Source organism: Seriola dumerili, unplaced genomic scaffold (genome assembly GCF_002260705.1).
Source record: "Seriola dumerili isolate Sdu_G_001 unplaced genomic scaffold, Sdu_1.0 BDQW01000138.1, whole genome shotgun sequence".
In the NCBI taxonomy this organism is placed as follows: Eukaryota; Metazoa; Chordata; class Actinopteri; order Carangiformes; family Carangidae; genus Seriola; species Seriola dumerili.
The window spans coordinates 809,943-822,710 of record NW_019174393.1 but is presented as its reverse complement, the minus strand read 5'-3'; the positions used below and the strand labels follow the sequence as shown (position 1 = coordinate 822,710).

Here is a 12,768-nt window from a genome sequence, read left to right as displayed (position 1 = left end):
CAAAAAAGTCATAGTATAAAAACGCAAAAAAACGACATAGTATAGTAAGGCTGTAAAAACTCAAAAAAAGTCATAGTATAGTATGGTGTAAAAACTCAAAAAAATGTCATAGTATAGTAAGGCATGAAAACTAAAAAAAACTCCATAGTATAGTATGGTGTAAAATCTCAAAAAAACGTGATAGTATAGTATGGTGTAAAAACTCAAAAAAAGTCATAGTATAGTAAGGCATAAAAACGACATAGTATAGTAAGGCATAAAAAGTCATAAAAAAGTCATAGTATAGTATGGTGTAAAAACTCAAAAAAAGTCATAGTATACTGTAGTATGGTGTAAAAACTCAAAAAAACGTCATAGTATAGTATGTTGTAAAACCTCAAAAAAACGTCATAGTATAGTATGTTGTAAAACCTCAAAAAAACGTCATAGTATAGTATGTTGTAAAACCTCAAAAAAACGTCATAGTATAGTATGTTGTAAAACCTCAAAAAAACGTCATAGTATAGTATGTTGTAAAACCTCAAAAAAACGTCATAGTATAGTATGTTGTAAAACCTCAAAAAAACGTCATAGTATAGTATGTTGTAAAACCTCAAAAAAACGTCATAGTATAGTATGTTGTAAAACCTCAAAAAAACGTCATAGTATAGTAAGGCATAAAAACGACATAGTATAGTAAGGCATAAAAAGTCATAAAAAAGTCATAGTATAGTATGGTGTAAAAACTCAAAAAAAGGTCATAGTATAGTAAGGCATAAGAACTCATAAAAATGTCATAGTATAGTAAGGCATGAAAACTAAAAAAAACTCCATAGTATAGTATGTTGTAAAACCTCAAAAAAACGTCATAGTATAGTATGTTGTAAAAACTCAATAAAACGTCGTAGTATAGTAAGGGATAAAAAGTCATAAAAACGACATAGTATAATCAGGCATAAAAACGCTATAGGATAGTAAAGTATAAAAATGCGATAGTATAGTATAGCATAAAAATTACAAAAAAGGACATAGTATGGTTAGGCATAAAAAGAAAAAAAAAACCAACATAATATATTTAGTCATAAAAAGTCATAAAAACGACATAGTATAGTAAGGCATAAAAACATCATAGTATAATAGTATGGCATGAAAAGTAAAAAAAATGACATAATATTGTTAGTCATAAAAAGTCATAAAAATGACATAGTATAATCAGGCAAAAAAACTTCATAGTATAGTATGGTATAAAAACTCAAAAAAATGACATAGTATAGTAAGGCATAAAAAGTCATAAAAATGCCATAGTATTGTAAGGCATACAAAGCTATTAAAAAAACATAATATAGTAATGCATAAAAGCATCATAATAAAATATGGTGTAAAAAGTCACAAAAACCTCATAGTATAGTAAGGTATGAATGTCATAAAAAGTAATAAAAACATCATTTTACAGTAAGGCATAAAAATGTCATATTAAAGTTAGGTGTAAATAGTCACAAAAACGACACGGTATATAGCAAGGCATAATAATAATAAACTTTATTTGTGTAGCAATTTTCACACAAGAAATGCAGAACAAGGTGCTTTACAACAAAGATATGACATAAAATGAACATAAAACAACGTTGAAACCATTGATCCTAAATGAAAAACATTAAAAACATTGCTGCAAAATTAGATAAATTAATCAATAAAATAATAAATCATTAAATCGGTAGACATTTAAAAGAAGATTTAAATGAGTGTCACATGTTACAATTTTCAGAGTCATTTAAAGGGTAAAGTGAAAAACCTTAAAAAGGCATAAAAACTCATAAAAACAGTCATAACAATGACATAGTATAATAAGGCATAAAAGCATCATAGTAAAGTAAGGTGTAAACAGCAACAACACATAAAAACATCACAATATAATAATAATAAAAAGTGAAAAAAACATCATAGTATACTAAGGCATAAAAGGTCATAAAAAAGTCATAGTATAGTAAGGTATATAAACGACATAGTATAGTTATAAAAATGTCATACTACAGTTAGGCATAGAAAAATCATAGTATAGCAGGTATCACTGTGATATTCTCCCATGATGTGAGCCTTCAGACAACCCCAGCCCTTACAGGCAATCAAACGCTAGTTTGCCTAAATCGGTTGTCTTGGAGACGCAGCCTCTTGCAGGGCACATTGGAATGATCTAATATGACTGCAAACATAGTGCAAATGATTTCACTTAAATATTGGTAGGGACATGTCTCTACCATCCATATGCAAACTTACGCCCTTTATTCAAAACATCCGACAGTCAATAGATGATGAAAATATACATAAAACACTAAATTCTAAACAGTTGAGAATACTAATTCTTTATTGAAAACATGGTTAATATACAATATCAATTGAATCAAAGATAGAGAACAGGAGAAAAGAACATGAATCATTCATTCAAAACAATCTGGCAATTGATAAAAAATTTTTAATAAGAAAATAGTTCAAATTAAACCAAATGCGATATTTTAGTCATATATGCATTTGAGGTCACATGTCTAACAAATATCTTTACAGGACATTTAACTGCAGAGATGAAACAAATAACCTGCTTCAGTTCATGTAGAAACTGGATGTCAGAAGTAAAGGAAACTGTAGAAATGGAAATAATAAACCTTTGGACTTTTAAAAAATCTCTCTATGAAATCCACATTTTAGAGTCAAATTTTTACTGCACTACATTTGTTTTACAGCTGTTGTTTTTTTTATGTTAAGATCAATGTTTCAATGTCAGATTTATGTCAGATCAATAATAACTCATATAAAAAATGTATTCATTATGATGCCTTATTATTGGTTAAACCTAACAGCTGTTTATAAAGTTCTGTCCTTACCAGCTGCAACATGTAATGTATCAATAATTATAACACATGAAGATAATTATTCTGAAATAAGCCACTCATGCGTAATCACTTCTTTTACGCTCAGTATATTTAAAATTTATATTAATATTTAGAATACTTTTGTACTTTTATTTGCATAAAATTTTGGACTTAACATTTGCAGGACTTAACAGTTTTTCTACATTGCAGTATTACTATATATATCTGAATACTTCTTTTTTATATTTTGTTTTTATGTTACAATCTATTCATTTGTGATGTGAATTACAAACTTTTAAAATGTGCTGAGACACTTGTTATTTTGCATTTTAATAAGAACAACTTTTGTGTTGCCATTTTGTTGAAAATCCACCTCATAGGAAGGATAAAGGATATAAATGTTGCTTCCTGGTGCCTCCATTTCTTGTTTTGTTTATTAGTAATTTTGTAGTAATACATTTATTTGTTTTGTGGCAGCAGAACTTCTTTCACCAGAGTTTGTTTTTGTTGTGTTGGTTTGTTTTTGTCTGTTCCCAGACTCAGAGCGTTCTGCAGTTGCTGTATCTGGTCTGGAGTCGGAGCTGGATACTCATAATGAAGCCGCATCCAGGGGACGCCTGAAAATACAAACATCAAACATGGTCAGGATTCTCATCATCATCGTCGTCGTAGTCTATCATTGTCATCATCATCATCTGTGACCTCTCACCTTTCTCGACTTTCTGACCTAGCGACACCAGCAGCTCCGCCCCCACACTGTGATTGACAGGTTCTCCGACCATTGATCGTCCCGCCCCCAGCTTGTGAAGAATTTCAGCTAAAACCAAACCGTCCACGTCTACGACCACACCTGCCGAGAGAGAGGGAAAACTTCCATTCATAAATAATCAGCGGTCTATTATCCATCAGTCACATCAACATTAATTAATGTTAATGATCTGAAGAATCAAGTTTAGTCAGGTCAGAAAATGTCAAGATTAAGTTAAAATTTTTGAAATTGTAAGTAAGTAAATATATGACTGCATAATGTAAAAATATACGTATGTTAGTTAATATTTAAGTGCATATGGTAGTAAAAATGTTAAGTAAGTAAATTTATGACCATAAGTAAAATACACGTTAGTAAATACAATAAGTATCGAATAGTAAGAACAAATAAGTAAAAGTATAAGTATGCAAGCTAGTAAATATATATGTGTATATACACACACACACACACACACACACACACACACACACACACACACACACACACACACACTCACACACATATAGTATGTAAATAAGCATATAAGTTGGTAAATATAAAAGTGCTTTAGTAACTAAAAATGTAAGTGTAAATATATAAGAAAATAAAAATATATAGATATTGTAAGATATTATATTATAATAATATATATTTGTATGTAAATCATATGTAATATATAAGTATTTAAGAAATGTATATTACTAAATATATGTGTGTAGTAAGTAAAAAATAAATATAGAGAGAAATGTGCAGATATAAATACTTAATTGAGTAACTATGTAATTATGTAAGTACAAGTAAATAAATATATTGTATATGTAAATAAATATATAATTGTTAATAACAGTAGCATTATTGCTAATGCTATTGTTGAAACCTCTGCAATAAAGATAAATATAAATATGTTAAATTTTAATATTGTAGAAATAATATAAATATATATGTATATATATATACATATATATTTATAAATGATAATATAGTAATATACATAAATACTAATATTAAATATCCAAGATTTTCCCAAAACACACCCAGATATTTAATCTGTGGCATTGGAGTGAAGGTTAATGCTAATATTAGTGAATACTGTGCTGTGCTGTGATTAAAAGTTCCTCTGCAATAAATGTAAAGTCTAGTTTGTATGTGTTGATTGTGATGGATTATTATGTCCAAGCCTCTGCAAGGCTGATTTTAATAAACAACAACAGGCCAAATTTTTTTTTTACCATCTGCAGGAGTGATCAGCTCGGTCTGATGGGCAGCTTTTCTCAGGACACGGTGATAATCTGTGTGGGGGGAGCACAGCGACTGAGCCACGTCCTTGGTGACACCCTGAGCCTCCATCATGGCCTGGAACTTGGACAGAGCTGCTCCACCAGTCACAGCATCAGAAATCTTCTTTCTGCCTTCTGATAGGTTTGGCACCAAGTCAGTCATCATCAGCAGCATACTGCCTACAGAAACACAGGCAGCGTGGTGCGTTACATTATGATGAAAACCTTAAAGTGATAGATTGTTTTTAGAGGTTGTGCTATGCATGGACGTTGCAATAACAGCTTTCAGACAAGTGTTTTGACAATTTAAAAAAATTACTTTAAAAAATAATTTGGCAAAGTTTACTAAATTAGCTGTTAGCAGCTCCTGTTTGCATTGGGTTCAGAGTAATGTGCAGTACCCAGAGTAATAACCAGCTCCATCAGGTCTTCAGGTCCCTTTCCCTTCAGCGTCTCCAGAGATTCAATCACCTCCAGACTGTTGCCAACACATCGACCAATCGTAGCATCCATGCAGCTGAGGACTGCACCTGTACGCATGCCCAGGCCGTTTCCTACGTTCACCTAAAATCATAATTAATACATGTTTTTGTTTTTATATGAACCTAAAATTGTTAAACTTAAAGAAATATTTACCAATGATTTACTTGGTGATTAGGAGCACTAGACAAATGTTTTGATATCCTGTACACTCAACCTATAGCTGGAGTCTGGCACAAACAGGTAAAGGTACAATGTACAGCCTATGGAACACCATCTAAATCAATATTAAATAAATAAGTTCATAAATAAATACAGCTATGTAATAAATACTGAAATAAATAAATTAGGAAATACATGTAGAATTATATGAATAAATGTAAATTTAAGTATATAAGTGAGTCAATAAAAATATAAATAGCTATATAAATGAATGAATGAATAAATAAATAAATTGCTTATTATTTAAAAAATTACATTTTTATTCATTATTATTTATTTATTATTATCTGTTCTGGTGCTGTTGCTTTGGTCTGAAACTGTGTGATAACCACGCCTCTCATTTGAATATAACAGATGGAAATAAAAAGAGCTGGGATATAAATGTAGCATTAGGAAATAAAAGTCTCCATAAATAAATAAATGTGGCATTATAAAATAAAAGTCCCCTGTAATAAATAAAAAGGTTATTTTAAAATAAAAAGCTAGTAATTTATTTATTTACTCATTAATTTGTAATACTATTTATTTATCGACTCCCTTATATATTTATATTTACATTCATATATATTTCTACATTTATTACCTCAATTATTTATTTCAGGATTCATAGCTGTATTTATTTATTCATTAAATAGCTGGTGCTTTTTAATATTAATGTATGTACCATTGACTGTGCCAGTTCTTTAGCACTGTCCAGATCTTTATACAGGGCTGCTCGACCAAACTTCACATCCAGCACCAGAGCATTCAGAGACTCAGCACCTTTCTTTGAGATAATAGAACCTGAAAAATAAATCAACCACAGATTTAGATTCATATTCAACAGGTAGAACTGCTGTTAATAGTGTAAGGTTCAAGTCCAGTACCGGTAATGAGGGGTAAGCTGTCCACGGTGCTGGTGGCGTCCCGCAGGGCGTACAGGACTCGATCTGCAGGAACCAACCTCTCCGTCTGTCCCACAATGCAACAGCCCACAGAGCCCAGAATCTTCTGAATCTGCAGCCAGTGCATTTAAATACCGTCAGTTACTGTGGTATGTAAATTCACACAGTATCACACCACAGTACTTTTTTTGGTGACAACTGAAACTGAAAATCAAGTCTCGAGTAAACTGTCCAAGTAGCAAAAGGTTGCTGTTTTTCTTTACTTATTAGTTGGTCAGCTAGTTCCAGAGTTTAGTATTTTAATAGTTGAGAATGTTGGTTTTTCGTTTGTTAAATGGGAAACAAAAAGGTGTTTGTAGAGAAACATTTACGTTATTGAAAACTGTGACAGGATATTGGCTTAGTATCAAAACATTTCCAATGATAACCAGCACAAAGTGTTTGTATACAAGTCACAGTCTTTTCCTAAACCTAACCAAGCTATGACCATTATTGTAGTAACCATGGTGACAAAGGTAAGTACGCTGCTCTCGGTACAGTCCACGTGTTTATCATTGTAACCATGGCAATCAAGGTCGGGTAGGCCGGCTGCAAATTAATGTTTTGTTGCACCTGCTCTGTTGATTGCTGAATGGTGAATCCTGGTATTGACTCCAGTTTATCCAGAGTTCCACCAGTATGAGCCAAGCCCCGCCCACTGATCATTGGTACCTGCCAAAGACACACCTGAGGTTACGACGTCATAAGAGTGCTGTTTTAATTTTAACATTTTATGTATTCAGAGTAATTACTATTCACTTCAACATTTTTCTTTGAGCACCATCTAGTGGTCATTAGAGGAACTTCAGCTTCAGAGAATATCAGCATTCAGCGGCGGTGGCACTGGAAATTCGGTTAAAATTAGGACAAATCAGGACAGAAAACAGATTATTTATTGATCTCCTCATCTGATTCTAGGCAAGATAATATTTGATAAATTATATGGTTTAAACAGGTCTACCTTACAGCCACAGGCGGCTAGCGCAGGTGCTAACACCAGGCTAACTTTATCTCCCACTCCACCTGTCGAGTGTTTGTCAACCATCAGCCCCGCCCACTCCTTTGGCCATGACATCACTTCCCCCGATTTCATCATCTCTCTGGTCAGGGTCTCGGTCTCCTTGACAACCATCCCCTTCTGCCAGATAGCCATCAGCATCGCCCCTTAACAGAAAGAGACATAAGAGAGGTTGTACCTGTTGGACCTGTTGTACCTGTTGGACCTGTTGGACCTGTTGGACCTGTTGTACCTGTTGGACCTGTTGGACCTGTTGTACCTGTTGGACCTGTTGTACCTGTTGGACCTGTTGGACCTGTTGGACCTGTTGTACCTGTTGGACCTGTTGGACCTGTTGTTCGTACCTGTCTGACAATCCTGGATGGTTTTGTCTGTAACAGCCCGGATGAAGGTTGTGACCTGCTCATCAGTCAGCACTCCTCCATCTCTCTTCTTCTTGATCAGATCTGGAATCGACAGCATGTTGGCCTGAAAAAAAAAAGAATCCGATCAAAGCTGCAACAATTAGTCAATAAATTGATTAATTGATCAATTGAGAGATAATCGCCTTTCTTTTTCTTCTTTTTCTTCCCTCTTTGTGTACACCACATTGATCCAGACTGACAGATCAGCAGGCCTCGGGACAATCGTCATTAAGTTTGTTGTCTTGAGAGAATGATTTTCAACCTTCCAATCATCCTCTGCTGTGTTTTGTGTTTAGTGATAATGAGGAAATGTTAGCATGCTAACACACTCAACAGAAACCGAGCATCTGTTTTTGTCCAGTTACTGTCTGGTTTGAGAAAACTTTATACAATCACTTTGAAAAATGAACAGATTCATGACTCAAAACTGGTTCAGATAATTTTCCAAATGACATCACTGGCCAAAAAAATAAATCAATGAGTCATGAAAGTAACTGCCAATTTTATCTGATTCTGTGCCATAACCAAAATCTGGCTTTTGGTTTCTTGCACAGTTTAGTTTCATTTTCTCCTGTTGTTGCTGTTTTTCTTTGCTTTGGTTACAAGAAACTTTTTTGTTTTAACTCGAAAACCTGCAATGTCTCACGTTAAAACCTGAAACCAGGTTCAAGATAAACACTTCAAAAACAGAACAAACAATAACAGAAACTAACTGTACAACAGATTTGAGATTCAAACACACCCAAAGTTGGACAGACTCCCTGAAGACTGTAACCACGACACCAACCCTTACTGTTACAACAACATCAACCAAAATCAACTCCGCACATTCAAATATAATGACTTCACATAAAACACACACACACACACACACACGTACTTTCAGAGCAGTGTACCTGGTCCTGGTGTTTGCAGTCTGTGAAGTGACAGTGACCCTGCAGCTCATAAGAAAGCAGCTGCAGGTTGAGTCTGCCAACCAATAGGAGAGAAAGGGGGAGGAACTGAAGGGTTCAAAGGGCCAATCAGGTTTCAGCTCTGGTTTACTTATTGTCCACAAAAAACCATCATGTTTAACTTTGCAGTCAAGTTGAAGTTTATGAGCTGCTGCTCTTTCACACACTCTGAGTCTGTGTCTGTGTGTGTGTGTGTGTGTGTGTGTGTGTGTGTGTGTGTGTGTGATAGAGAGAGAGAGAGAGAGAGACAGAGTGTTGCTTTAGTAATATATACATATCTACATATCTCTAAAACTGAACTTTGCTAATTTCATAATTACATTTTTTTATTTCTGATCACACAAAAAAGGAATCTGAACATGTTAACTTTATGAAGCTTTTACTGTAACCTGACATTTTGTAAAATAAATTATAAAATTATTAATTATAAAACTAACAAACAATAACTGTCAGATGTCTCAATAATGAAAACAATTCTTCGATGACAATACGATGATACGACCTTCCCCAAGGTTTTTATTGTGTTTATTTACAGAATTAAAATAAACTAAAACACGTCTTGAAACTAGATTTATTCAATATTCTTCTTCAGTGGTGTAAATTTATAACAAATTTAGAGTAAACCTGGAGGTCTGGATGTCCATCCTTGTACTTACAGTATATTACACTATGTCTGTCACTGAAGTGTGTGAAGGTGTTTTTTATCTTCTAAATTGAAGTGAAACTCGTTAGTCATTAACTCAACTTCAAGACTTTATTGGACAAGCAAGGTCAGAGGTTATAAACCTGTTGACTCTTAATTTAAAAGAACCACGCATGAAGGCCGAGCAATATCTTTGTAATAAATGACAGTTTATTATAAAGATTACAATCTGTTGCGTTGCAGAGCTCATCAGTTGTCATCGTGTGCTCTTTGAGTTTTTTAGAAAAGGGAAGAAAAAAAACTACAAGTACACACACACCACTCACTCCAGAAGAAACTACAAACATACTGTAAAAAGAGGAAGCCGGAGAGGAGGAGGAGGAGGAGGAGGAGGAGGAGGATAACCATTTAACCATTATAACCATGTGAATATCAGGAGGAGGAAGGTTTCACACACAGGTTAGAAAGCCAGGATTCTCAGCCAATCAGCAGGAAGCTGAGGCGTTACCATGGTCAGATCTACTGTGGCGGCAAGTTTGAGTGTTTTTACACGACTGTCCTGGTTCTCTCCGGTCGCCATGTTGGAGGATTTTGGTCTATAACTGATTTCTCTCTTTTTTGTTAAGGGAGAATTTAACTTTACATGAAGAAGCTGCTTGGGATTTGTAATAACGTTATTTTCAGCTGCTGTGTTAGCTAGCTTTCATTTAGCTTAAGTTAAACTAAGACATTTGGACATTAAAGATATATCAGGGACTTAAAAGTCCCATACAGTCTCATATAAAGGTCTCTGTCCATGTGTAGTGTGATTATAGATCAGCTCTAGCTTCTATATTAATACTGTGAAAGTATCAAAGCCTCAGTCCACAGAGAAATGCACACAGCCTGTATTCAGAAACTGAGCCTTAAAACCAGCCGTCAGGACTTCTGGAACTTTGTGATGTCACAACAAAGCAGTCACCAAGCCCCGCCCACCTGGACCCACCATCCAAACCTTGCAGGATTTGGTTTCTCTGAGTGTTTTTACCTGAAATTTCCTATATATATTTTTTTTTATCAGATCAGTGAGCCAATCAGAAGAGAAGAGGTTCAGAACCTCCTCTCCTCTGATTGGCTCACTGACTGACTGTTGTTACTAAAGGAGCTGTAAAACTAAATTGAGATGGTTTTTGGTTTTTAAAACCACAAATATATCTTCTTAAGGATCAACACTCTTAATAAAACACAGGAGAAGAGGAAAAGATGGAGCTCTAAAGTCCTAAGAAGAATTCTTCAAAAAAAGGCCTCATGTTTTTCCAAAGTTAATAGGGCTGGATAACAAATAGATTTATCAATTTTGGTTTGAATGATCCGATATCTATATTTGTATTTGTGTCTTTTCTTATGAAACATGAGAGCTAAATGTTGCATGTGTGCAGTGGCAACTTGTTGAAAAAATCTCTGCCTTTTTGGAAATCAAGTTATTATAGCCTCCACACAAAGGTTATTTTAGGTTAAAGGTAAACAAACAGTTGGATGCATGAGTCACGACAGTCTCATAAACAGTGAAGTGAATAACAAGAGTCAGTGTGTGTGACTCTACCAGGGGGACAGAGTGGAAAAGGCCTCTGCAGACTAAATCTGAGCTCAGGTTGTATTTGTTGAGGGGATTTTATCTCTGTGGAAGTGGAGCCAACCGGCCAACATCTGTCTGCAGATGTGAGGCTGGTGTCAACACAAACAGAGCGGATGAATCCGCGTCTGTGCTCACAGTGTCATCATCAGCTGTTGACAGTCCATGTGTGTGTGACCACTTAGTTTACCCACTTTCACATGAAGGCCTAAACAATGTAGATCTGTCATGTTTTAGTTGTTAAAATAAAATAAAAATAAATCCCAGACCCACAGTTTTATAACCAGGAAATGTTTTTGTCAATGAGATAAAACACAGGAATTTTACTTTTCTCCCCGCCGACACAAATAAAATGGAATTAAATTAAAAATAACTCTACAGTGGTATAGATGGAAGTAGGCCTGGTACGGCAGCCTGGATGTGCCAGTGTGATCAAATATCTGTCAAAATGTTTCAACATCACATAGAAAACAAGAGGCACAGATTTGTCAGTGGGAGTAAAATTGATCAGGACAATCAAGTTGGAACGGGAGAAAATAGATCAGGACGAGGGAAGACGGCAGAAAAATATTCAGTAGTGAGTTTTTCTAAATCACTAGACCGAAGTTGAAGAATGGTCGAGGCGACTCACGGATCTGAAACCTGGTTTAAACTGGTCTAAACCAGAAACAGGGGCTGTGTTTTCTATTAAATCTGTCAATATCAGCTTCATCAGCTGACGCCACTTTGATTGGTGACAAACAGGAAGCAGAACTTTAGGGAAAAAATGGAGAAGGAACTACTTTTTTCCCAGCGGAGGGACACCACTGACTTCACTTCATCACCAGGTTACTGATGAGATTTTATGCAGCAGGTTTGCTGGTTGTGTTTGTGATTGGCTGAGAAATCCTGCGATAGGGTGAATGACCTCATGTCGGGTTAGGGGTTTTCAGCGGGGACCTGAGGTCAGAGGTCAAGAGGTCACATGACCTCGTCATCACTGATCTACATCCAACCTGATTTTCACTGTTACGCAGCAGAAAAAGCGACAGCTCGTTCTGTAGATGACTCTGTACAGTAGACTCTTGTCCATTATAATATATACTACAGATATACAGTATATATCTGTTCAGTGTGGTGTCAGTGAGTGTAAACAGCTACACAACAGGGACTGTCCTGCTGGTTTTCATGTGGACAGTCCAGTGTAGAAGGCCTCAAACCTGTGAGTTAACTGGGCTGTGACTTAATAATAAATTCACTTTTTTGAGTTGGTAAATTATACGTGATGTTTGTGGGTAATCAGACCTCTTTTGGCCACTTGGGGGCAGTAGAAACAAGCTGTGAATGTAATACTGAAGTTAATGGGATGAACTTGTTAGCAAACAGTTTCTTATCTCTACATCCAGCAGTCACAGAGCAACGAGCACAGAAACTCAGTCCAGTGTTCCCTCTCTTTTAGCTCTGTGCAGAGTTGTAACTCATTCTCGTATCACGACTGACTCAAGTGGTCATCCAGAATTCATAGAACCATAGTTACATATTTAACTATGGTTACGGACAGTAGCCGGATCGCAGACTGACCACTGGACTACAAGATGTCACCTATTCTTTCATCGAGCACGTTAACAAAAAAAAGATTTTTGTCCTCCTGGTTTTCTTTTGCGTG

General features: G+C 35.2%; 1 protein-coding gene across 3 annotated transcripts; it reads right to left on the bottom strand.

The window, feature by feature from the left end:
* Nucleotides 1-2,343: 2,343 nt before the first annotated feature.
* On the bottom strand, nt 2,344-8,828 carry tymp (thymidine phosphorylase). 3 transcript variants are annotated; one of them, XM_022749526.1, is made up of 11 exons: nt 8,812-8,815; nt 8,658-8,707; nt 7,856-7,979; nt 7,455-7,657; nt 7,067-7,165; nt 6,437-6,566; nt 6,235-6,353; nt 5,270-5,432; nt 4,821-5,048; nt 3,553-3,693; nt 2,344-3,460 (listed from the first exon to the last, which is right to left on the bottom strand). In XM_022749526.1, the coding sequence occupies exons 3-11, from the start codon at nt 7,971-7,973 to the stop codon at nt 3,303-3,305; spliced, it is 1,359 nt and encodes a 452-aa protein (XP_022605247.1). In that variant the 5' UTR covers nt 7,974-7,979; nt 8,658-8,707; nt 8,812-8,815; the 3' UTR covers nt 2,344-3,302. The 3 variants fall into 3 exon arrangements, with proteins under 3 accessions (XP_022605247.1, XP_022605246.1, XP_022605248.1); XM_022749525.1 differs by lacking the exon at nt 8,658-8,707 and having other exon boundaries at nt 8,796-8,828; XM_022749527.1 differs by lacking the exon at nt 8,658-8,707 and having other exon boundaries at nt 8,812-8,823.
* Nucleotides 8,829-12,768: the final 3,940 nt, after the last annotated feature.

Coding starts and splice junctions, on each gene's coding strand:
- tymp (XM_022749525.1), bottom strand. CDS start 7,973: ATGCTGTCGATTCCAGATCTGATCAAGAAGAAGAGAGATGGAGGAGTG. Junction 7,658..7,855: donor CATCCAGGATTGTCAGACAG/GTACGAACAACA, acceptor CTTTCTGTTAAG/GGGCGATGCTGATGGCTATC. Junction 6,354..6,436: donor CAGCTTACCCCTCATTACCG/GTACTGGACTTG, acceptor TTTATTTTTCAG/GTTCTATTATCTCAAAGAAA.